Source organism: Hyperolius riggenbachi, chromosome 7, assembly GCF_040937935.1.
Source record: "Hyperolius riggenbachi isolate aHypRig1 chromosome 7, aHypRig1.pri, whole genome shotgun sequence".
Taxonomy (NCBI): Eukaryota; Metazoa; Chordata; class Amphibia; order Anura; family Hyperoliidae; genus Hyperolius; species Hyperolius riggenbachi.
The window spans coordinates 279316132-279341664 of NC_090652.1; the positions used below are offsets into that span (position 1 = coordinate 279316132).

At 45.1% G+C, this 25533-nt stretch overlaps 1 protein-coding gene across 1 annotated transcript in view; it reads left to right on the forward strand.

Moving 5' to 3' along the window:
* ORC4 (origin recognition complex subunit 4) overlaps positions 1-25533 on the forward strand; it is a 72343-nt gene that overhangs the window by 37957 nt on the left and 8853 nt on the right. The window contains 7 exon segments of the mRNA XM_068245856.1: positions 1623-1638; positions 3599-3750; positions 8601-8774; positions 14122-14208; positions 16774-16882; positions 20014-20109; positions 24676-24743. Of these exon segments, the coding sequence (XP_068101957.1) occupies positions 1623-1638; positions 3599-3750; positions 8601-8774; positions 14122-14208; positions 16774-16882; positions 20014-20109; positions 24676-24743 (702 nt within the window).

Consider the following 25533-nt stretch of genomic DNA (forward strand, 5'->3'; position numbering starts at 1 on the left):
TCTTTTTTCTTTTTTTTTTTTCTTACCTGGACTTGTCCTTCAAGCCACCAGCAACATGCAAGTAAGAAAATACTCAGAATGAGATAATACTTTCTGTTTGGTATTTTTTCAATTGCAGAGTGCTGAACACATTATTTTAAACTGAAGCTGAAGAATTCTCTCCATGGTGAAAATGTGAATTGAATTAGAGCCTCTGTCCTGCGATGCAATGAACTTTTTTCTCCGAGTTTTCTGCTAGGTGATATGTTCACACCTTGTTAATAAAATGCCTTTTAAGCCACCAGCAAGCAAGAAAATAATCAAGATTATTTAGTTAGCACACTTTCGCCCAAGGTTAATATGAGAAGTATAAATGGCTGAGACCCAGGGTGTAAGAAAAGGTAGAGGCATGCTGATAGAATAACCTATGGATTTTATCAGTTTAGCGTTCATATGTCTCTGTAGATTTCCCACTCTCTCCTCTAGGAGCCGCCATCTCACCCTCTTCTTACCTGCAGACCACATCCGTACCTCCCCTCGGTGCAGAATTCTTGCACTCTAGACATCAACAAACATGGCAGCATGTTATAACTAGCTAGGATAGGGCACACATGAAATTACACATTTTCACTTAAAGGACACCCGAGGCGAAAATAAACAAATGTAATAAACAATTGCATCTATCTTCCTTGTCCTAAAAATGACTTTTTAAGAGTATTCCACAGTTTTAGTTTATGTTTAAATCTACGTTTTAAGTTTTTACTGTTTTATTGTGTTTGCTCAATGGCCCATGCATTGAAGTATGCAAGAGCTAAAATCTATGAACTATTGGCCCTTTTTATCTCTTTCCTGTTCTCAGAAGCCATATTCTGCTAGGACAGTGTTTTTTAGTAGTTGTAATTCTTTATTAGTGAGGGTCACTGTAGTCACTTCCTGTCTGAGTCAGGACTGAGTCAGCCACTTGCATACCCGATATTTAACTCTTTCAGGCGGAGAAAGAAAAAAGGAACACAGCATAGTTATTTGTGTGCTAGGCACTGTACATACACATGTCTATCTCATGTCACATGTCAGTTCGGGTATCCTTTAAAGGGAAGGTTCAGGGAGGGGAGTGAAAAAATAAAAATCAATTTCCACTTACCTGGGGCTTCCTCCAGCTTGTGGCAGGCAGGAGGTGCCCTCGCCGCCGCTCCACAGGCTCCCGGTGGTCTCCGGTGGCCGACCCGACCTGGCCAGGCCGGCTGCCAGGTCGGGCTCTTCTGCGCTCCAAGGCCCGGCACTTCTGCGTCCCACGCGGGCGCGCTGACGTCATCGGACGTCCTCCGGGCTGCACTGTGCAGGCGCAGTAGTTCTGCGCCTGCGCAGTACAGCCCGGAGGACGTCCGATGACGTCAGCGCACCCGCGTGGGACGCAGAAGTGCCGGGCCTTGGAGCGCAGAAGAGCCCGACCTGGCAGCCGGCCAGGTCGGGTCGGCCACCGGAGACCACCGGGAGCCTGCGGAGCGGCGGCGAGGGCACCTCCTGCCTGCCACGGGCTGGAGGAAGCCCCAGGTAAGTGGAAATTTGATTTTTTTTTTTTCACTCCCCTCCCTGAACCTTCCCTTTAAAGGTTATTATGCTGTTGTGTATCTTAGAGCAGAGAGGAAGTTCTGAGTTCAGGTCTGCTTTAAAGGACAACTGTAACTAAAGGGAACGTGGAGGCTGCCATATTTATTTTCTTTTCAGCAATACCAGTTGCCTGGCTATCTTGTTGATCCTCTGCCTCTAAAACTGTTATCCTCAGAACCTGAACAAGCATGCAGCAAGTGTTCCTGACATTGTGAGATCTGACAAAATTAGCTGCATGCTTGTTTCAGGTGTTAATTATACTCTCCTGCAGCCAAATAGATCAGCAGGGCAGCCAGGCAAGTGGATTAATAGGAAATATATATGGCAGCCTCCATATTTTTCTCACTTCAGTTGTCCTTTCACCTAAAAAGGTTCTCTATTTGTGCTTTTGTATTGTACCCCTCCCAGTGTACTTCTCCTTTCCTGCTTATATGATTGAGCCACTGGTGTCTTTCATTATTGCTTGACGGTCAACAACAACAAAATCCCATCCTGCACTGTTTTTCCATCATTAGAAAGCATTAGCAGCCATTTAAATCCACACTACTCTGTACCGTTTAACCTCCCTGGCGTTAAGCCCGACAGTGTCGGGCTAGTCGCCGCAGGCAATAGCATGGCCCCGGGAGGATTTTTTAAAATAAAAATGGTGTTATTTGGTTAAGCTAGCGCTTCGCCAGCTAACCATGTCCCCCAAGTGCCTCCGGTCCCCTCTGATCGCCGCCGGTATACGTACCCCCCAGGGATCCCGCGATGGCGCAGCCTCCCAATCAGCACCCGGCTTCGCTATGGGGAGGATCGGAACTGCGCATAGCGACGAGTTGGGAAGCTGTGGCTCTTTCGGGGGGGGGGGGGGGGCAGGCCGGTGCCGGGGGAATTGGGGGCCACAGTTAGCTAGCCTAGTGCTAGCTAACATTAAAAAAAACAAAAAGTCAAAAAAGTCCCTCCAGCGTGTGCAGCCACTGCATCTGCGTACCGCCAGGGAGGTTAAAAGGAAGCCAAAACCTTTGAAAGCTGACATATTTATGTCCCTTTTTAAACAATATCAGTTGCCTGGCAGTCCTGCTGATCTTTTTGGTCAGTAGGATCTAAATGACACACCTGGAACAAGCATGCAGCTAATCTTGTCAGGTTTGTCTTAGACGTTTGATCTGCATATGCTTGTTCAGGGTTTATGGCTGAAAGTATTAGGCCACATACACACATCAGACCATGGTCTTTTGAAAATGAAAGATCACAGACCAATTTTACCCCCTTCCATGTAGTATGAGAGCCATACCTTCACAGTCTTTTCTATGGAGCTGAACTCCCCATCAGAAAAAAATCTTTGCAAGATGCTGCACACACAGATGCTGTACAGACACAAAAGATCAGTATCTGCAAAAGATCTGTTCCTGCCAAACATCCATTCCTGCAAATTGCAATGATAGTCTATGAGATCTGCAGATCATCATACACACATGATTTAACTGACATACATCTGCAGATCAGATCCACCAGGATGGATTTTCAGATCTGCGGATGATTGCTTGATCTGCAGATGAATGTCAGTTAAATCATGTGTGTATGATGATCTGCAGATCTCATAGACTATCATTGCAATTTGCAGGAATGGATTTTTGGCAGGAACAGATCTTTTGCAGATACTGATCTTTTGTGTCTGTACAGCATCTGTGTGTGCAGCATCTTGCAAAGATTTTTTTCTGATGTGGAGTTCAGCTCCATAGAAAAGACTGTGTAGAGTATGGCTCTCATACTACATGAAGGGTGGTAAGATTGGTCTGTGATCTTTCATTTTCAAAAGACTATAGTCTGATGTGTGTATGAGCCTTTAGAGGCAGAGGATCAGCAGGACAGCCAGGCAACCTGAATCATTTCAAATGAAATTAACATGTCGGCCTCCAGATCCCTCTCACCTCAGGTTCCCTTTCATGCGTTTGTGTCATTCATTGATTAGTTGTAAGGGTAGCCAGTAATAATAGGTTGTAATCTGACGCCAGCGTTCTGCTTCCAGGTGATCGCAGCAGCAGCTGCCCCGTACTTTTTATTCTGGATGAATTTGATCTGTTTGCTCATCACAAGAACCAGACACTGCTGTATAACCTGTTTGATATCGCGCAGTCAGCCCAGACTCCAATCACAGTCATCGGACTCACATGTCGGCTGGTGAGTGACCATCTCAGCCCGCAAAGGGTTAATACCGCTACTTGTCTTTTGCTCCTACCCCTGTGATCGGTGCTGCTCTGTCATCAGACCAGAAGAGGAGGAAAACATACTGCGCTATTTCTGGAAATGTTTCCTTCGCTGCCAGGCGTTTCTGCTCTCTGCTACAGAATTAGAATCCCTTTACATCAGGGGTCAGGAACCTTTTTGGCTGAGAGAGCCATAAACGCCACATTTTTAAATGTATTTCCCTGAGAGCCGTACAATATGTTTCAAACTGGCACAGTGTGCATGGGCAGAAGAGGCCTCACGTCCCTGCTGCCATGGTGATGTGTACACAGTTGATCCGCCAGGCAGCGGAAGTGTCAGACACGTCTTCAGCTTCTCTTGGGTTTCGGCAACATCAGCAATTTTACTGAGAGCCAGACAGGTGAAATACCTACTAACAGCTTGTACAATTAGCTAGCTGACTTGGAGGTTGATCCACTTTGTAGGAGAAGATCCCCGCTCTTTGGCCCAATAGGCTGTCTGTCAAGTGACAGGCAGCCTATTGGGCCAATCCAATCAGAGTGTGAGGATTTCATCCTACAATGTCACTGGACCTGACAGGGTCCAGAGTGGGACAATTGGAGCCACTGTTCGTTTTGGGGGGGAGCGCGAGTAAGTTAGTAGTGCATGCTACAGCAGTAGCGTGCCTACTTGGAAAATTTTACTTGCGCTGCTTGAGCCGTGTAGCTTAGTGAATCAACCCCTACTAATTTGTATGTAAGCTAGATGTAGCCATCAAAGGAGCCACATCTGGCTCCCGAGCCATAGGTTCCCTACCCCTGCTTTATAGTAAACTCAAAGGGACCAGGCCAAATACCGGTTGTTTACTATATCAGAAGTTTACTAAATCAGAAATTGTCATACTCAAGCACATAAAGTATACTGTGGTAGTGTTTATTAATGCAAGTCTGAAGCGAATATAAACTTATGAAATAATGAATTGTATGTGTAGTATGTGTAGTACAGCTAAGAAATAGAACATTAGTCAAGAAAAGAATCTCATATTGTTTTCCAGTACAGGAAGAGTTAAAGAAAAACTTCAATTATCTATGCAAAAGAGCTATTCAGCCCACTGGGTAAAATACAGTCCTGTTTTCTGAAGCACTTAAACAGCCAAGAATCAGTCAGACAGCTTGAGATAAGGTTTTACTGCAGGAAAGTTCAAAAGGTCACTATTTCTGCTTTGTTTTAGGCCTCTTTTCCACCAAGATGTTGCGTTTTAGGGGACGTTTTAGGGGTCGCATAACGTGCCCCTAACGCAACGCATGGTGGTGTTGAAGTTGGACGTCAGATTGAGCCGCGTTATGTGGCTCTCAAAGCAGCCGCTCCAGGATAGTGATGGGAAGTCCGGATCTTTTAAAGAATTTGGAGCATTCGAATCGGATCATTGAAAAGATCCGGATCTTTGAACCGAATCATTTGAATCATTTTACTAGGGAAGCAGACTGGGGGTGAAATGACTAGCAGGACAGGACTTTCCCTGCACTGTACATTCTGTATGTTCTTGTTTCTTCCAGACAGACATCCACTGTGAACCGAATCTTTCACTGTGATGATCTGGATGATTCGACTCACAAAAAAGATCCGGATCAAATGAACGATTTGTTCATGATCCGGACAAAACTACAGTCCCACCACGAGTCACCACAGTGCAGTGAATATTAATTAGCCATGTGGCTGGCCGCTGAGGAGGAGGGGAGACCTCCTCCTCCAACATTACTGAGCATGTGCAAACAGTCTAACGCGGCTTAAGCCGTGTATAACGTACAGCATGCAGCACTTTGTTTAAACGTGCTGCGTTACTATGTAACGCAACGTGTGCACTGTGAACAGCACATTGATTTTACAGTGCTGTGAGTTAGACGGCGTTACTGGCTGCTGTAACTGGGACTTAAACGTCCCACTGTGAAACCAGCCTTATAGCTTAAAGCAGACCAAAACCAAACATTTTTTTAATTCAAAATATTTAGTTGCACCACTCTGACACATACAAAGATAAATAAACACTCTTTTAAGCCTATGAGCATTTCAGGACATGCTTTTCACCCTTCTCTTTTCATAACTAGGGTTATACAGGTGGCAGCCATTACTTCTGAGTTTAGTAGGAGGTTTTAGATCATGGGTGTGTTTGTCATCAGCTACCCTCCTTCATAGGGGCATCGTCTATGTGAAATCTCACACAAGCTGAGATCACCTCCCCTGTGACATCATCAGTAGCAGCCTGTGTTTTGTTTTTTATCTCCTCTACCAGTCTGCCGGATTCTGTCCTGGAAATATGAAAGGAAAGGAGGGGTTCCTCCAATAAATGTAAAATATTTTATATTTGTCATCATGCAGCTGAAAAAAGGCTGCTATTTATTATTAAAAAAGAGTGTGGTTTTAAAACTGTGACAATATGATGCAATGTTATAAAAAAAAAGCTGTATAACTGAAAATAAAAATGAGACTTTTATTTGCTACTAATGTTCTATTCATAATCCATACTACACATACAATTCATTATATTATAAGGGTTTTTTTCACTTAATGTTTGCTTCAATAATGGTACAGTATAACTCGCTGTAATTAAAAATCAGTACAGTCAATCGGTGCAGCTTCAGCTTTTGTCAAATGCACAGTGCTCAATATGCAGTAATCTGCATGCAATAATCAGGCAACAGCTTACACAAGAAGCATAGATCTCACCAGTTAATGCAGGTACAGTACTGATAGTGTGCTCCTCTGTCCACATTTCTGTGCAGCCAGGATTATACTGTAGCATTGCAGCCATGCACAAGCAAGTACTATACTGTGCATACATAACAAGCGGTACAAGTAATTTACAGATGGGCAATTCACTCAGTAATCAGGGGATGGGGAAGAGTTTAATTATTACTATTATTTAAAGCGTCTATAGAAGTGATTATTATGAGCACAGGACCAATAAAGAGCTAATACTGCAGTTGAGGGAGGGCCCCTCTGGTCCAAGGACCCCAGTGTGGTCGCAACCTCCGCACACCACGGAGGACAACCCATGCGATCGTGCAGGAAATGGATTATGTGGGATTTCGTCATGTATCCAACATAAGGCCAAAGTAAGGGAATCCTATTCTTGGTACAGACAGTCCACTACTTACAAAAGACTCAAGTTACAATGTTTCAGCAATACAAAGTTGTCTTCATGTACAAAATATACAATACGGCTTTTTTATTACATATTTCCGTGTTACATTTTATAGTGTTGTTGTCACTGATGTAAGTAGTCTAAAACATTTTAAAAGCACATTAAAAACAGCCAAAAAGTAGTTTATACCAGAGCTGTGGAGTCAGAGTTGAAGTCGAGTGGTCGGAGCAATTCTTGGGTACCTGGAGTCAGAGAGAAAATATACCGACTACTAATAAACAGATGATGTGCCTCTAATTTGCTGATGGGCTTCTGCAGGCCATTTATAAGGCAGGTCCTGCTTGGAAGTGCTCTTACCTACTGCCTGTTCTTTGTATGAATTGGGGAGGAGGTTTTGTGGGGAATCTCCTTGGTGGTGGGGGCAGTTGTGGATGGTCCCCCCAGGTGGTGAGAGCATTGGGGGGCTGTCTGTGCTGCTCCTTCTTGGGGCCAGTAAAGCAAATAGTTAAAGCCCCCAAAATTGTTACGTATGTTAGTGGGAACAATGCAAATAAAGGTCTTTTTCATAAAGACCTTGTAGTTTTTGAGATAATCGATTGTAAAATGCAACGAAAAATGGTTTGTAAACTCATATTTCTTGAGTTTAAAAACATTTTTCCTTTGCATTTTTAAAATTGATTTTCTCAAAAATGACAAGGTCTTCCTATGAAAAAAAAGAATAATATATTTTTGCCTTGTTCCCACCAGTCTTTAACCTCTTTCCGCCCGCGTCACGCCGATGGGAGTGGCCGCGGCGGCAGCCCCAGGACCGTCTTACGCCAATTGGCGTAAACTCCTGGGGCCAGCTAATGCAGGAGATCGCGTGCACATCTCCTTCTTGGGGGGCGGAGCTCCGCCCTGCCTTCAGTCTCCGAGCGGCTATTGCCGCTCGGGAGACTGTTAGACGGCGTGATCGCCGTCTATTTCTATGTACAGCGCTGCGATCGGCAGCAGAGCTGCACTGGGGACAGCCATGTGACACGGCTGTCCCCATGGGGGAGAAGAGAGCGATCAGCTCTCATAGGCAGAAGCCTATGACACCCGATCGCTGCAATTGGCTGGCTGTGGGGAGAGAGGGAGGGAGGGGAGATAATTAAAGAAACAGGGTTTTTAAAAAAAACAAACAAAAAAAAACATAAATATTTATTAAAAAAAATAAACATGGGGGAGCGACCAGACCCCACCAACAGAGAGCTCTGTTGGTGGGGAGAAAAGGGGGGGGGGATCACTTGTGTGCTGTATTGTGCGGCCCTGCAGCTTGGCCATAAAGCTGCAGTGGCCAATTTTACAAACAATGGCCTGGTCACTTGGGGGGTTTAGCCCTGCAGTCCTCAAGAGGTTAACGTACGTAGCAATTTTGGTGAGGATAGCATTTGTAGGTGCTTTGCTATTAGCCACTAAAGCCGGCATGGATTTATGTGAAAATTATGCAAAATTACGAATGGATGACGCTGAATCAATCGAATGTCCAAATTGTAATTACGCATGGCGGTAATTGCAAAAAGTGAATATGAATTTTTGCCTAAGTGTAATTAGCGGATTATGATCACTAGTGACAGATGATATCTGTTGTTAATGGGTGACTTGTGTAGTGATATGTTGTATAAATGTTTGCCCATATGGGGAGCTGTGACAGTTCACTCTCCATGCTTTTGTATTGCAGGATGTGCTGGAGCTTCTAGAGAAGAGGGTGAAGTCTCGCTTCTCACACAGACAGATCCACCTGCTGAACTCATTCAGCTTCTCTGAGTACCGGGATATGGTGCGGGAGCTTCTGTGTCTGACCGACGCCGTCTCTGATCAGCAGTTCTCTGATCAGTGGAATAGCAATATTCAGGTGAGGGGCACTCCTGTATACTCAGCTGATTACTGACCACACAAGCAAGGGCAGCCATGCTCATCCTGCAAATCATTCACAACTGATTCTTCTTCTGGTGCTTGCTATTGCATGTTATATTCTGCAGGAAGCCATAACTTGGCTGCATGCCCCCCCCCCCCCCCCCCCCCCCCCCGTGAAAACTTTGTGGTGCCCCATGCTAGAAAAAGCCCTGCCCACAAGAAAACCCCGCCTCCTCCCTGAGTGAAGCCTGCCTGTGTCCCCTGGCCCCCCCTTAATAGAAGCAGCAGTGTGTGCACATACTTACCCTGCTGGAGGCATCCCACGCTGACCTCTGTTGCCGAGCACAGACCCCTCCCTCCCTAAGGAATCTGACAAGCTCCTGTCGGATTTCTTGCATGTGACCGCGCTCCTCCTAAAGGATACCCGAACTGAAATGTGACATAATGAGATAGACATGTGACTACAGGAAGTGACTACAGTGTGACCCTCACTGATAAGAAATTCCCTTTTTTTACATCTTTCTTGCTCTCACAAGCCATTTTCTGCTAGGAAAGTGTTTTATAGTTGGAATTTCTTATCAGTGAGGGTCACACTGTAGTCACTTCCTGTCTGAGTCAGGACTGAGTCAGCCACTTACATACCTGATATTTAACTCTTTCAGGCAGAGAAATAAAAAAAGGATCACAGCATAGTTATTTGTGTGCTAGGCACTGTACATACACATGTCTATCTCATTATGTCACATTTGTTGTGGTATCCTTTAAACAATACCAGTTGCCTGGCAGCCCTGTCGAGATATTCGGCTGCAGTAGTGTCTAAATCACACACCTGAAACAAGCATGCAGCTAATCTTGTCAGATGTAACAATAATGTAGGAAACACCTGATCTGCTGCATGCTTGTTCAGGGTCTATGGCTAAAAGTATTAGAGGCAGAGGATCAGCACGATAGCCAGGCAACTGGTATTGCTTAAAAGGAAATAAATATGGCAGCCACCATAGCCCTCTTGTTACAGTTGTGCTTTAAATTTATCACAAGTGGTGACATCTTTACTGCTGACAGGAGCATCACTACAGAATGTGTGTGTGATCCGAAGGGAGCAGAAACAACACCTGGCCTCCCAGATTGCTCTGGGGCAGGCGGCTGGCTTTGTGACCTCATAGCCCAGGCTAAATGTCACTGGGAGGGCGGGGTGACATAACAATGTACAGCAAATATATACATTTAGGAAGTGTTTCTGATGCTGAAATCAGGATAATGAACGTAAAATTGGGTGTCTTGAATAATGTATTACATTTTACTATGTTGTTGCTTTGCCTCTTTAAAGAGAATCTGTATTGTTAAAATCGCACAAAAGTAAACATACCAGTGCATTAGGGGACATCTCCTATTACCCTCTGTCACAATTTTGCCGCTCCTCGCCGCATTAAAAGTGGTTAAAAACAGTTTTAAAAAGTTTGTTTATAAACAAACAAAATGGCCACCAAAACAGGAAGTAGGTTGATGTACAGTATGTCCACACACAGAAAATACATCCATACACAAGCAGGCTGTATACAGCCTTCCTTTTTAATCTCAAGAGATCATTTGTGTGTTTCTTTCCCCCTGCAGCTATCTTCCACTGAAGTGTCAGGCTGTTTCTTCCTGCAGAGTGCAGACAGCTCTGCCTGTATGTAATTCCTCAGTATGTGAAAGCTCAGCCAGCTCAGAGGAGGATTTATCCAGCTTGTAAAAGATAAGAGAGAAGAGAGAAGCTGTCCTAATCTAAATAATACACAGGCAGTGTACAGAGAGGGGCCTGGAGGGGGGAGATGCATCACAGAACCACAACACTGAAGAACTTGGCAGCCTTCCAGACACAGGCTGACAAGTCTGACAAGAGAGAGATAAGTTGATTTATTACAGAGATGGTGATAGTAGAACGTGCTGCAGTAAGCCAGAACACATTAGAATAGCTTTTGGAACTTGTAGGATGATAAAAAACAGGATGCAATTTTTGTTACGGAGTCTCTTTAAAGCATATCTGAAATGAGGAGCCTAACATTTTAATTTCCTTTTAAACAAATTAAATGACCTGGCTATCCTGCTGATCCTCTGCCTCTAATACTTTTAGCCATTGATCCTGAACAAGCATACAGCAGATCAGGTGTTTTTGACAAAAACGAGGACTGCCAGGCAACTGGCATTGTTTAAGGCTGCATTTCCACTGGGGTGGCGCATCCATTGCGGAAATCTGCAGCATGCCGCATTTCCCTTCCCAAAGTATGCGATTCAGATGCAGCCTTTTGATATTGTGTGAAAAATAGCTGCGATTTGCGACTAGTTGAAATAAGCCCTAAAAGAAAATAAATATGGCAGTCTCCTAATACCACTCGCTTTAGGTTTCGTTTAAAGTGGACCTGAACTCTTGCACAGGACAGAAGGAAAATGTACAGATATGCACCCTGTATGTATTTAGAGAGTTTAGCCTGTTTAAAGGAGTTCTCTGGTGTATTTTAAAAAAAAGTTAAAACTGACACTTACCTGGGGCTTCTATCGCCCCTTGCAGCTGTAATGTCCCGCGCCGTGCTCCTCCGATACTCCGTTCCCCGCTGCCGGCAACCTGCTAATTATTCGTCTAACTAGACTAATAGAACTGCGCTGTGTGCTCGCTCCCGCACGTTTCTTTGGGAGTGTACTGCGCGGTACAGTACTGCGCCTGCGAAATAAGCTCCCGATGATGCGCGCGGGAGTGAGCACGCGCTCGGCCACAGTCGTGCAGCCGCAGTCCTATTCGTCTAGTTAAACGAATAATTACACCGGTGCCGGCACGGGAAACGGAGCATCAGAGGAGCACGGCGCGGGACATTACAGCTGCAGGGGATCCGATAGAAGCCCCAGGTAAGTGTCAGTTTTAGCTTTTTAAAATATACCGGAAAACTCCTTTAATTCCCCCTCATTTGTGTCTAATCACAAGTTGTAATGTGATCTCTACCCATGTCACCTGACTGTGACGGCAGCTAAGCTCATTTGAAAGCACAGGATGTTAACAATATGTCTTCTTTCATGAAAAGCAGGAAGTAGAAACAGTGCAGATTTATTTCAGGATTTGTATCAGCTGTAACAAATGTTTTTTTTTTTTAAAGGTTATTACCGTATTTTTCGGACCATAAAGGTGGCCACACACCATACAATTTTTTAAATATCTGTTCAATTTAAGAATTGCAATCAATTTTTCTGACTGATTGGTCATATTTTTGAAATGTTACACACCTATGGTCATTGTTTCCCCAATTATGATAAAAATTTCCCCAATTATGATAAAAATGATTGAAAACTCTGAGAAAATTGCTAGTGTGTGTATATTAATAAATTGACAATCTAACACACACCATACAATCTTTAGAAAGGTTGAAGAAAAATATCTGGCATTCCGGATCGATAAAAATTGAAGAAAACGGGAAATCCGATCGGATTTTTCAGTCGAATGAAAAAAAGCTTTCGATTTTTTACGGGAGATACGATCGTTTTTATTGAATTGCCTTAAAATCGGATCATTTTGTTGTATCGTGTGTGGCCACCATAAGACGCACCTGACCATAAGACGCACCTACTTTTAGAGGAAGGAAATTGAGGAAAAAAAAGATTTTGAACCAAAAAGGTACTAAAATACTTTTTGTCAACAGTAGTTAACAGTCACCAACTGTCAACAACATGAGCATGTTGCATGTCAATAAACGTGCATCCATTGTACTGCTGATTGCTTTTAACTGGTGTCAAGTGTACCCTCAAAAAAATAGGTGTCAGGTGTACAGCACTGTGCAAACAATGTTCTCATGAACAAAAGTATATCCATTGTACCTCTGATTGCATTTTACAGGTGTCAGGTGTCGCCTATAAACAAACAGGAGTCAGGTGTACCAGGCAAGCAATGTACCGTACTCATTATCATACCTGACACATGGGGCTGCTGCCTGTATCAAATCAGACCTGGCAGTATGACTTGGGAGGGCAGAGTATTTTCTCCTTTTGGAGCTGGGGGACCAAGCGCAGGATTCGGGGACGGTGCTTCATCAGCAGAGCTTCTTCTGCCACTCAGAGCAGGGATCCCACGGAGGTCTGGGGGCGGAACTTCTTTGGCAGACCTTCTGCCAATCAGAGCAGGGATTCCACTGAGGTCTGGAGGCGGAGCTTCTTCGGCAGAGCTTCCTTTGCCAATCAGAGCGGGGATCCCACGGAGGTCTGGGGCGAAGTTAAGACCCACAACAGTGAAGGCACATGGTGCAGCGAGGCATGAAAACACTGACAGACATCGCTGAACAGGGAGACTGAGCGATCGCGTGGAGCCATGGGTGACACAAGGGAGAAGCAGGAAGCCTCCTGATGCAGCGCAATGTAATTGGGGAGAGAGGAGAAAGCACATGGAGCAAACCGGGCAGAGGGACACGGAGAAGCAGGGGAAGCCTCATTACATTTTCAAAGAAATCCAAAAAAAACCCTGCGCTCGAATCCTGGTTTCAGACAGTTCCACCAATCTTGGCTATCTTTATATTCCTAATGCACGGCTCAGCTCCGCCCTCTAGGGTGTGTGCAACTTTAAAACAAAAACATGGAGCGCTCCATAGTGCATTACCATAAAAACTATTTATTTCGCAATTAAAAGTTATACTCACAAAGTATGTGAAATGAAATCGCTTATCAGCGGCAAGCCCTTCCGCTTAACTCCCCAGGAACTTTGGCTCTCACACTGTGGCCAGCAGTGCGTTCCGGTGGTGTCCGTAGTTCGTCTCTGGGAGGGTGGGCGTGGCTTACTGTGGACGTGCTTGTAGCGTCATTACGCGTTTCGGCGCTCTGCGCCTTCGTCGCTCTGTGCCTGACAAAATAAATAGTTTTTATGGTAATGCACTATGGAGCGCTCCATGTTTTTGTTTTGAAGCCTCCTTACACGCCACGAAATGCAAATGGGGGAGACAGAGCAAGTGCACGGAGCAGGCCAGGCATGGATGGGGACATGAGAAGAGCAGCAGTAAGCCTGCAGACACGCAGCACGGCATGAAGGGGGAGGCAGGAGGAAGCACAGGGAGCTCAAAACCTGCATGAACCTAACGTAAGGTTGAATTTTAATGTATGCAGGCAGTGCATTCGGACCATAAGACGCAGGGACTCCCCCTTGGGGGAGAAAAAGTGTGTCTTATAGTCCGAAAAATACAGTATGCTATTGTATACTGTATCTTACAGAGCAGAGAGGAAGTTTTGAGTGCAGGTAGGCTTTAAGTAGAAGCCTACTAACATTAAATGGGAGACCTGATCTTATCAGGATGTTTGATGTTCATGTTTATTGGCTGTGTCCTCGCTGTGTGTTACAGAGTCTGCTGGAGATGAAGAGTGTTGAGGACGTCCTACAGAAACAGTTCAGTGCTTCGAAGGATCTGCGCTCCCTGCACATGCTGCTGGTATGGTGTACTTTGTGTTGTCATGAAATGTGTGTTTTTTTTTTCCTTTTTGCTTTTATATTAAAGTGAACCTGAGGTGAAAATAAACTGATGAGATTAACAATACTATTTATCCTCCTACTCAAAAAAAATTACCTTTTCAGATATCCCATAGTTTTATATTTAAACATTTACAAAGTAGATTGAATGTTTTATTGTCTCTGTTCAATGGCAGTCTACTGTAGTGAGTGTTCCAGAGCTAAAATACATGAACTATTGACCTTTTTTCTATCTCCCTCTGCTCTCCGGAGTTGTATTCTGCCAGGAAAACTTTTATGGCTGTAATTTGCTTATCGGTGAGTTTTATTATATTCCCCACAAGGTACTATCCAGAGAGAAGCTGTCGCTTGCATGCCAGAAAATTAACTCTTTCAGGCAGCAAAATAAAACAAGACAAACAGCCTGGTTTTTAATGCTTTGCACTGTACATACACGTTTATCTCATCATTTTACATGTCGCCTCAGGTACACGTTAACCACTTAGGGCCCGTGGTTGTGCACATTGAGCACAGAGGTGTTGTCTATCACCCATAAACCTGGTTCAAATTGTACATGAAGAATGTGTAATGGAGGAAGAATCGCCTCATTCTCCTGCAGAGTACCTGCACATCACTGTTACATGTACTCACAGTTACATTGCCTCTAGGGCCTGGTGGATGTTGTTTGTTCCTGTCTGTACTCTCTACAAGTACTCTTACCAAGATCTAGTTTTGATTTATATTTAACAGCTACTCTACAACTATAACCTGTTTAGTTAAAATGCATCTCTGGTGTACATAAAAAAACACAGAGGCAAACTAATGCTTAAAAGTTAGGCCCGGTTCACACTTGCGGTGGCCCTCCGCAATCGCCGTGCCGGAGCCGCACCGCCTGCAGAACGGACGGAACGGACGCACGGCATAGCAATTAAAGCCTATGCGTCCGTTCACATGGGTCCGTTCTGCAGAACCGGAGCCGGACCGGATCCGGGCCGGATCCGGACTCCGGCCTCCGTTCCAACATGCGCTATTTTTTCATCCGGCAGCCGTATCCGGGGCGGACCCGGACTGCACCATCCGGCCAATACAAACAAATGGGAACCGGAGGCCGCACAACACACTGGCTGAGAAATCCGGATGTTCTACCCCACTTCCTATGCGGATTTTTGCGGCGATATTGGCTGGGGACACATGGGCAAGCATTTTGGAGTGGAGCAGCACGAGCTGGAGGTGTTGGCAGGATGTTGGCAGCATGTCGGAGGTGGAGGTGAGTGCTAAACAGCAGAGGGCCTGATTCCACAGGTCCCCCTTCTGCTGACCTCCCAGACCCCAACATTTTTTTTTTTTTTTACGTTTACTTTGCCAAACGGATCCGGATCGCATCCTGATTACCACACCGCCGCGTGTAGTCATCTCCCACACAGTCCCCTCCCTAACCACTCACCTGTCAATTGCATCCTGGAAGCTGCAAAAAAGAAATGTAAAATCACAAACACTGGCTCACACGACAGCCGGGGGCCCCGGACTCTCTCACTGGCTGGGGCCCCCAAACCACCATGCGATACCTAGAGGGAAATGCGGGCGAGCCCTGGATCTCTCACTTCCAGGGACTTCACCCCCATTGCCTGTAAACTGAATGCTAACTGCAACAATACCAGGGCTGTGGAGTCGGTACAGAAATCTTCTGGCTCCAACTCTGACTCCGGGTAACCAAAATGGCCCCGACTCCTCGACTTCGACTCCTTAGTCTAATATTTAACAGGGCTGTGGATTTTGTACAAAAATCACCCGACTCCCGACTCCGACTCCTCAGTTTATGAAACCAAAACTCCAACTCCAACTCCGGGTGCCCAAAATTGCTCCGACTCCAACTCCGACTCCACAGCCCTGAACAATACTTCAACGATTGCAGCCAGCTCAAATGTCTATATTAGCAATTGAACTGTAGCTTCTTCTATGTGTAAATCAACTCCTGCTACAGCGCACACTGTTTTGTGGCTCTTTTAACAAGTCTAGTTCTGTTAGACCAAAACCTGCTGCATATCTTAGTGTGAACCGATCCTATATGTGTGATACAAATTGCTGCTGAAGTCACTCCTCGGTATAGACACTCCCCGCAGGGCTGATTGAGTTTACTCACAACTCTTTTTCAGGGTGCACTGAACTGTAATGGCGTGTTGCTCTATCTCAGCGTGATATGAAGAAGCCTTGTTTGCGGAGTTCCGCAGTGCTCAAGCTGGTGACCCAGCGAGCCTTTCCCTTCAGCTGTCCCGCTGCTCAGCGTCCTCATGGCTGTACTTCCCCGCCGTGCATAGAAACTTGCCGCACTTGGGATGTGATGCAGGCGTCCGGGGTCACTCCTGTTGCAGCCCCTCCTGCTGTGGGCTGCTATCCCACTGCAATTTTTGTATAAATAAAGTTTTCTATAAGCACTTGCAGGGCCACTTGGCTTTATTTGTCTTTTGTTACACAAAGAATGTTGCAGATTATTCTGTAGAACATTTATGCCACAGACTGTTTCCATTGTGTAACATGAGTGTCTTTTCAGCTGCTGGCGCTGTGTCGCGTAAACGTGTCCCACCCTCATCTAAACGCTGCAGACTTGGTGGAAGCTTATAGACTCCGAGGCTTGGATTCTAAAGCCAATATTCTGCATGGTGAGTTACCTGAACACACTCCTGCTAAATGGCCTATGGCATGACTACAGCTAACGTGTCATAACACTGCCCTCTGCTGGTGTGTGCAGGAAACACAGCACATCATCTGCTTTACATTCAACAGGGCAGGTGTGTGAAAGTAGGCCACTCTGGCATGCAGATGTATATGGGATGTAGGAATGGATCACTAGAAGAGATAAGGTCTGTCATCCGCAGTACAGAGTCAGTAGCAGTGCTCTGCACGGTTTCTGTGTTTCATGGGCGCTACCGAGAGATCTCTGCTGTAAGGTACAGCAACCCAAGAAGATTACCTGGCATATTTAAGGGAAAGTTCTTTTGCTGCTTACAATGATGGACATTGCAAGCTCTTGAGGGCCACATAAAATGGCAAGGAGGGTTGCATTTGGCCCGTGGGCATTGTGTTTGACACCTGTGCCTTAAAAGGAACCTAAAGTAAGGGCGATGTGGAGGCTGCCATATCTATTTTCTTTTGAACAATGCCAGTTGCCTGTCAGTCCTGATCTTTCTGACCTCAGTAGTGTCACACCTGAAACTAGCACACAGCTAATCTTGTCAGATCTGACAATAATGTCAGAAACACCTGATCTGCTGCATGCTTGTTCAGGGTCTATGACTAAAAGTATTAGAGGCAGAGGATCAGCAGGGCTGCCAGGCAACTGGTATTTATAAGGAATTAAATATGGCAGCCTCCATATACCTCTCACTTCAGGTGTCCTTTAAAGTTATCTTTCCTCTACCTGATCCCATGTTCTAAATGTCTAATTAACATCATTTTACTGGTGCACAGTGTTACCCCACTTTGCAGTCCATAAAGAGAATCTGCTTTCTCTGCAGTTTCATGTGGGCTGCCATCTTTCCTGCATGATATCCAGCACTAATGTGTTACATCGGCCTCTGCAGCTCCCCTGCCAGAAGGTTGTACCAGCGGAAGGGGCCTTGCAGGCAGGGACAGATTAAGATGAAATGGAGCCCTAGGCAAGTAACACATTTTGGCCTATCCTTGATGCCAACCTTTTTATTTTTGGTAACAGTTTGTGGGAACTAGACTAGACTCTAGGCCGGGGGTCCACAAACTTTTTCGGTCAAGGGCCGGGTCAACATACTTCTAACTAATAGGGGGGTGGAGTATACATAATATGATGTAGAAAACATTACATTGAACCTAGGTAGTGTAAACTATTACCTGGTTACACATGCAGCCCTTTTGTCTCCCATTTAACCAAAGCAGATATGCCCCCAATACAGCATGTGCAGATAGTAAAAAAACTCTTTTCACCAGACAGTGAAGCACACTGGAGAAACCTGTCGTCCAATTGGACAGCAGTGTCACCTGATGCAAAATTGGATTGGACGCCAGCGAATGACTGCTCGCTGGCTTCCCTGTGGATTGATGGTACCAGCACTGCTATTCTATCTGCGAGACACCAATATTTTAAGATGCAGTGGACCGCATCTATAACTTAATACATTTTGTGAGTGGGGGGGCTCGTGAAAAAGCCTCAGGGGGCTGCATTCGGCCCGCGGGCCTTAGTTTGAGGACCACTGCTCTAGACCCTACACTCTCTACAGGCCCTAGACACCTGCCTAAGTTGCCTTGTGGACGATCTGGCTCTGCCAGCCGGGTGAAACGGTTGCGGTGCTTTTTCACTAGAAGCAATTCAATCGAAATCGCAAAAACGCATGCGATTTGTGAATCACGAAATTAATCATTCTAAAATAGCAATGGTGAATCATAATTTCCATCACTGAAGTTGGGACAATGAGGAAGGGCAAGTACCCAGAATGGTCTGCCTGTTTATGTGCTGTTATATTTGTCATTGCAGGGATGGACTTGTAGAAGCTCCCTCTAGTGGGCACGTGCTATAAAGACTAGTTAATCCATTACTTCATGAAGCTTGCTGCTTTTAGCATTGTGTGAATGCTGAGAATGGTAAATTAATTTATCTGCACACGGAACCCCTATTTCTCATCCTTTTTACTGTGAAGTGTTAGCATAGTTTTACTTAGGTATGCTTAAAGGGGAACTGAAGTAAGAGGTATACGGAGGCTGCCATATTTATTTCGTTTAATCAATACCAGTTGCCTGGCAGCTCTGCTGGTCTATTTCTCTGCAGTAGTATCTGAATAACACCAGAAACAAGCATGCAGCTAGTCTTATCAGATCTGACTTTAAAGTCTGAAACACCTGATCTGCTGCATGCTTGTTCAGGGGCAATTGCTAATAGTATTAGAGGCAGAGGATCAGCAGGGCTGCCAGGCAACTGGTATTGCTTAAAAGGAAATAAACATGGCAGCCTCCATATACCTCTCTTTTCATTTCCCCTTTAAAGTGAGCCAGAGACGAAGCACACATATATTTTACCATATATATCAGTGGGAACATTAGAGAAAACACCTACCCTGCTCTCTGTTTCATTATTTACTGTTCAGCTTGCTTCTTATCAGCCCTTATAAAATCCCCGACTGAGCATTCGGTCTGGCTTTGCTCAGGAATTTGTATAGCTGAGTCTGTCTTCTGTGCTGTCTTTTCAAGCCCAAGCCTGCCCCCTTGTGGCTCTGCTCACGAATCATTATAGCTGAGTCATTATAGCAAAGTCAGACTGAATGCTCAGTCGGGGATTTTATCTGGGCTGATAAGAAGCAATCTGAACAGTAAATAATGAAACAGAGATCAGGGTAGGTGTTTTCTCTAATGTTCCCACTTATATATATGGTAAAATACATGAGGATGCTTCGTCTCTGGTTCACTTTAACATGTCTTTCAACATGCAATATATTTGCAGTACTAAATTTACTCCCCGTTCCTAAGATACTGGCATGTCATTACCAGTATAAACTAAAGTATCCAAACTATAGAAAGTGCTTGTGTATATAAATCACGTCAAGGGGGAGACGTGAATGTTGCAGTGTGACCCCCTACTTGTCCGGTTTTGCTCTCTGACTCCTCAGCGGTAACCCCTGAGGAAGCTAGTGTATGAAACTGGTTGGGCAGGGGCCTATATTGATGCCTCTAGGTAGGCCCCTATTGTTTAGGATTTTTTCTATCACAGTTGTTGCTGGGTAGTTGATAGCTGCTGTGCAATGGTTTTAATGCTCATTCTTGTATGCAGGTCTGTCTGTTCTGGAGATGTGTTTAGTAATAGCCATGAAGCACCTACAGGATACCTACAGCGGGGAGCCCTTTAACTTCCAGATGGTCCACAACGGTAAGACGTGCTGGTGTCATAGATTGTATTAACCACCTCCTGCAACATAGATGTGTATATATCAGGGTTGGATTTACCATAAGGCACTGTAGGCATGTGCCTACAGGCGCATGATGATGAGAAGGCGGCTCACTCCCCTCCCCGAGCGCCTCCCTCCTTCCTTCCCTATGCAGAGTCCTGATGTAAATTAGGGGTTACTCACCCAGATCTCGGCATGCGGCTGACAAGACTTGCCTTCAGTCGGGGCACTAGCTACTTAGTACTGGGGTTCCTCTAGCTACCTAATACTTGGAGGTACCTCCAGTTACTTAGCATTAGGTGCCAGAGGTACCCTCAATATTAAGGGACACCTGTAACTACCTTTAACGGGCAAGGGAAGTAAGGGAGAATTGCCTGCTGGGCCAGCCAGCATACTTGCGGTGCGTTTTGGTGGGGGTTTGTAGGTTCATGGAGGCGAAGTCTAGGGTGCCAGGACATCTGAGCCTATAGGCTCCTCCAAGGCAAATCCAGGCCTGGTATACAGTGGGTTGCAAAAGTATTCGGCCCCCTTGAAGTTTTCCACATTTTGTCACATTACTGCCACAAACATGAATCAATTTTATTGGAATTCCACGTGAAAGACCAATACAAAGTGGTGTACATGTGAGAAGTGAATCGAAAATCATACATCATTCCAAACATTTTTTACACGTAAATAACTGCAAAGTGGGATGTGTATAATTATTCAGCCCCCTGATTTAATACTTTGTAGAACCACCTTTTGCTGCAATTACAGCTGCCAGTCTTTTAGGGTATGTCTCTACCAGCTTTGCTCATCTAGAGACTGAAATCCTTGCCCATTCTTCTTTGCAAAACAGCTCCAGCTCAGTCAGATTAGATGGACAGCGTTTGTGAACAGCAGTTTTCAGATCTTGCCACAGATTCTCGATTGGATTTAGATCTGGACTTTGACTGGGCCATTCTAGCACATAGATATGTTTTGTTTTAAACCATTCCATTGTTGCCCTGGCTTTATGTTTAGGGTAGTTGTCCTGCTGGAAGGTGAACCTCCGCCCCAGTCTCAAGTCTTTTGCAGTCTCCAAGAGGTTTTCTTCCAAGTTTGCCCTGTATTTGGCTCCATCCATCTTCCCATCAACTCTGACCAGCTTCCCTGTCCCCGCTGAAGAGATGCAACCCCCGAGCATGATGCTGCCACCACCATATTTGACAGTGGGGATGGTGTGTTAAGAGTGATGTGCAGTGTTAGTTTTCTCCCACACATAGCGTTTTGCATTTTGGCCAAAAAGTTCCATTTTGCTCTCTTCTGACCAGAGCACCTTCTTCCACATGGTTGCTGTGTCCCCCACATGGCTTGTGGCAAACTGCAAACAGGACTTCTTATGCTTTCTGTTAACAATGGCTTTCTTCTTGCCACTCTTCCATAAAGGCCAACTTTGTACAGTGCACGGCTAATAGTTGTCCTATGGACAGATTCCCCCACCTGAGCTTTAGTTCTCTGCAGCTTGTCCAGAGTCACCATGGGCCTCTTGACTGCATTTCTGATCAGCGCTCTCCTTGTTCGGTCTGTGAGTTTAGGTGGATGGTCTTGTCTTGGTAGGTTTACAGTTGTGCCATACTCCTTCCATTTCTGAATGATCACTTGAACAGTGCTCCGTGGGATGTTCAAGGGTTTGGAAATCTTTTTGTAGCCTAAGCTTGCTTTTAATTTCTCAATAACTTGATCCCTGACCTGTCTGGTGTGTTCTTTGGATTTCACAGTGTTTTTGCTCCCAATATTCTCTTAGACAACCTCTGAGGCCCTCACAGAGCAGCTGTATTTTTACTGACATTAGATTACACACAGACGCACTCTATTTAGTCATTAGCACACATCAGGCAATGTCTATAGGCAACTGACTGCACTCAGATCAAAGGGGGCTGAATAATTATGCACACACTACTTTGCAGTTATTGATTTGTAAAAAATGTTTGGAATCATGTATGATTTTCGTTCCACTTCTCATGTGTACACCACTTTGTGTTGGTCTTTCGTGTGGAATTCCAATAAAATTGATTCATGTTTGTGGCAGTAATGTGACAAAATGTGGAAAACTTCAAGGGGACCGAATACTTTTGCAACCCACTGTATATACATCCTATTTATGCAGTAAGTAGTGCAAATGGGATGTTTAATAAATGTCCATTTTGCCTGAAACAAGCATGCACTTGTTGTAACTACTTCAGTGCAAAGCTTGGAAGTGGTTAAAACAGCTTGTTTGTTACCATCCTCACCTGCCATTGTAGGTTAGTGTTTATAAGCTGAAGTTGCGGTCATGTGACCTATTCTGCTCTCTTTCTGAAATTATTATTCAAAATGATATTTATTGACAATACCCAGATACATGTTGGCATTAAAAAACCACGGGAGGGCTGGAGGTATAACGGGTAACCAGAGGACTAGAGGTGTAAGGGGTAAGCAGTTTGTGGACACCATCATCAGTCAGTGGCAAGCCATGAAAAGTGTGACAATTGTCACTGTGGATTCCTCTTCTCTCAGAAGAATGCAAAATGTCCTCCGCGGTGACCACGCACTTCAACAGAAAGGAGGTTAATATACCGGTAAATATCCTATTTGCACTAAAGGTGCACAGATATGCAGGAAGTGGTTAAGCTACTCATCCTTTTTTTGTTGGGAGCTGAATGAACCAGGTTTTATGTCACACTGATATGGCTGCTAGATTTCACCAAAGGAAAGGAAGTCTTTCATCCTTTCCTTCTTTAGGAAATATCTCCTCCCCAGTATCGCTGGTTATCTTGGCAAGTTGTTCAGGCTGCCGTCTTTAACCTCTTGAGGACCGCAGTGCTAAACCCCCCTAGTGACCAGGCCATTTATAGTAAAATAGGCCACTGCAGCTTTAAGGCTAAGCTGCAGGGCCGCACAACACAGCACACAAGTGATCCCCCCCCCCCTTTTCTCCCCACCAACAGAGCTATCTGTTGGTGGGGTCTGATCGCTCCCCCCATGTTTATTTTATTTTTTTTTTACAAATATTTTTGTTGTTGTTTTTTTTTTATAAAAATACCTGTTTCTTTAAATGTCTTTCTTCCCTCCCTCCCTCCCCCCAGCTGGCCAATCATGGCGATCGGCTGTCATAGGCTTCTGCCTATGAGAGCCAATCGCGCTCTTGTCCCCTAGGGGGACAGCTGTGTCACACGGCTGTCCCCAGTACAGCTCTGCTGCTGATTGCAGCGCTGTACACAGTCTCCCGAGCCTCTGAAGGCGGGGCGGAGCTCCGTCCCCCAGGCAGGAGATGCGCGCGTAGGCTACGCGCCATCTACTGCATTAGCTGGCCCCAGGACTTTACGCCAATCTGCGTTAGGCGGTCCTGGGGTCGGCAGATGGTTAACATGGCCACCTAATCCTGTTCCTTCCAGCAGCATGCCCTATGTGGGGGTAGGGGTGATGGGAGCTGCTTTGACTGATATGACAACTAACCGCTCACTAGAGAGGAGTGTGGAAGCTGCTTATCCGGGTGGCCTGAAGACTTACCCATGTGAGAGTGACAGTGCTGCTGAGAGAAAAGTGGTATCCAACGAAATAATAGGGGGGATAAGGGAGCAGAGAGAGGCTTTTCTGAAGAGGTAAGTATGTATGTATGATGTACCCCTCTGGTACCTCTGAACCCCCCTCTAAAACAGCACCTTTCTCTCCCTTTAGCGCCCCCCCTTTTGCTCAGCCAAAATCTTTGGAGCAGAACGTCGAGGATGGGCTAGGAGGAAGTGTCTGTACTTCCTCCTAGGTGTATTAGTACACTATTATTCTGAGCTAAATTACCCAAAGACCGCACACAGCGCAGCTCCGCAGCGTGGTGTGAAAATTGGAACGAATAGCGGCGAGTGCAATGGGAGTTAATGATGAAGGGCAGAGAGGAGAAAGTACTGACACTTCCTCCTAGCCCATCCTCGAGCGGCTGTGCATAGCGGGGGACGGGGGGAACGCTAAAGGGAAAGGATTGTGCTGTGACTCATATGTCACAGCACAGATCATAAAAATGTATTAATAACATTTTACTTAAAATAGGTGGTCAGGAGTACTTTAAAGTGAACCCTAGGTGAAAATAAATGGATGAGAGAGACAATTGTATCTCGCATTCCACTCCTTAAAATGACATTTACAAAGTAGATTTAATGTTTTATAGTCTCTGCTCAATGGCAGCCTATTAGGTGTCCGAGGGCTAAGATATATGAACTATTGACCTATTTTTTTTATATATCTGCTGCTCTCAGACGTTCCCTGCTACATTCTGACAAGGATCCAACAAGAAGAGAGAGACTGTCACTAGCATGCCTGAAGGTTAACTCTTTCAGGCAGAAAAAAAAAAACGTAGCCTGGTTATTAATATACTTGGCACTGTACATAAATATTTATCTCATGTCACATCACCTCGGGTACACTTTAAAGTTTGCTAAAACATGAGTGTTAAGATTAGTAATGATTAGTGTTTAGTTCGGTATTTTAGGCCATCATTATTGGCAGTGGTCTTCTGTCTTGGTTGGTATGTAAACAGGTTTGATATTGTATTGCAGAGTTTCAGAAGTTTGTTCAGAGAAAGGCTCATTCCGTCTACAACTTTGAGAAACCCGTAGTGCTGAAGGTAAGCGCTTCCCACCATCCCAGGTATAATAATGTAGCAGCTGCAGGATTACATTATACCAGTGGTTCTCAAACTTTTCCGGTTAAAGGCACCCTTGGCGATTTAGAAATTTTTCGAGGCACCCCTATGGGCTGTCGATCTACCATCGCTCCCCCGATGCGTCCGACTGATTGAAATTTACAGTCCGATTGTAATTTATGATCGATTTTTACAATCGATGCGGCCTATGGAATGACAGACAACCAACAGATTTGATCACAAATAATCAAGCCAGAAAAAAATTATGCGTGTTTGACACACAGACACACACTCTGTACACACATACACACACACAATCTTCCATCACAAGCCCTCTCTTGAAACAACCTCTCTACCTCACATAAAAGGCACCTTCATCCTTTCCTTCAGATCCACTCAGACACATGTCAGCCCCACACATACACTGTCATCATAAGAGTCCCATTCCCCACAACAATCAAAGGGCAAAAGAATTACACCCTCCCAGGTAACATAGCATGTGTAGCCTTAGAGCAACCCCTCCCCCTGCCAGGTAACATCATGTGTGTGGCCTGAGAATAACCCCCCAGAAAAAAACGTGTGGGGCCCGAAAGAATCTCCATACCCCCCTCCCCGTTAGAAATATGTGTGCAGCCCTTAACTACCCTACCCGTGCACCCCCGACTCCCCCCTCCTTCCTGCCCGAAGGGCAGGTGAAGATCCTTACTTTGTGCTGGCTGGAGAAGGTAGAGTCCATACTCATTGATGGCTCTACTGTATGTTTAAACAGCGA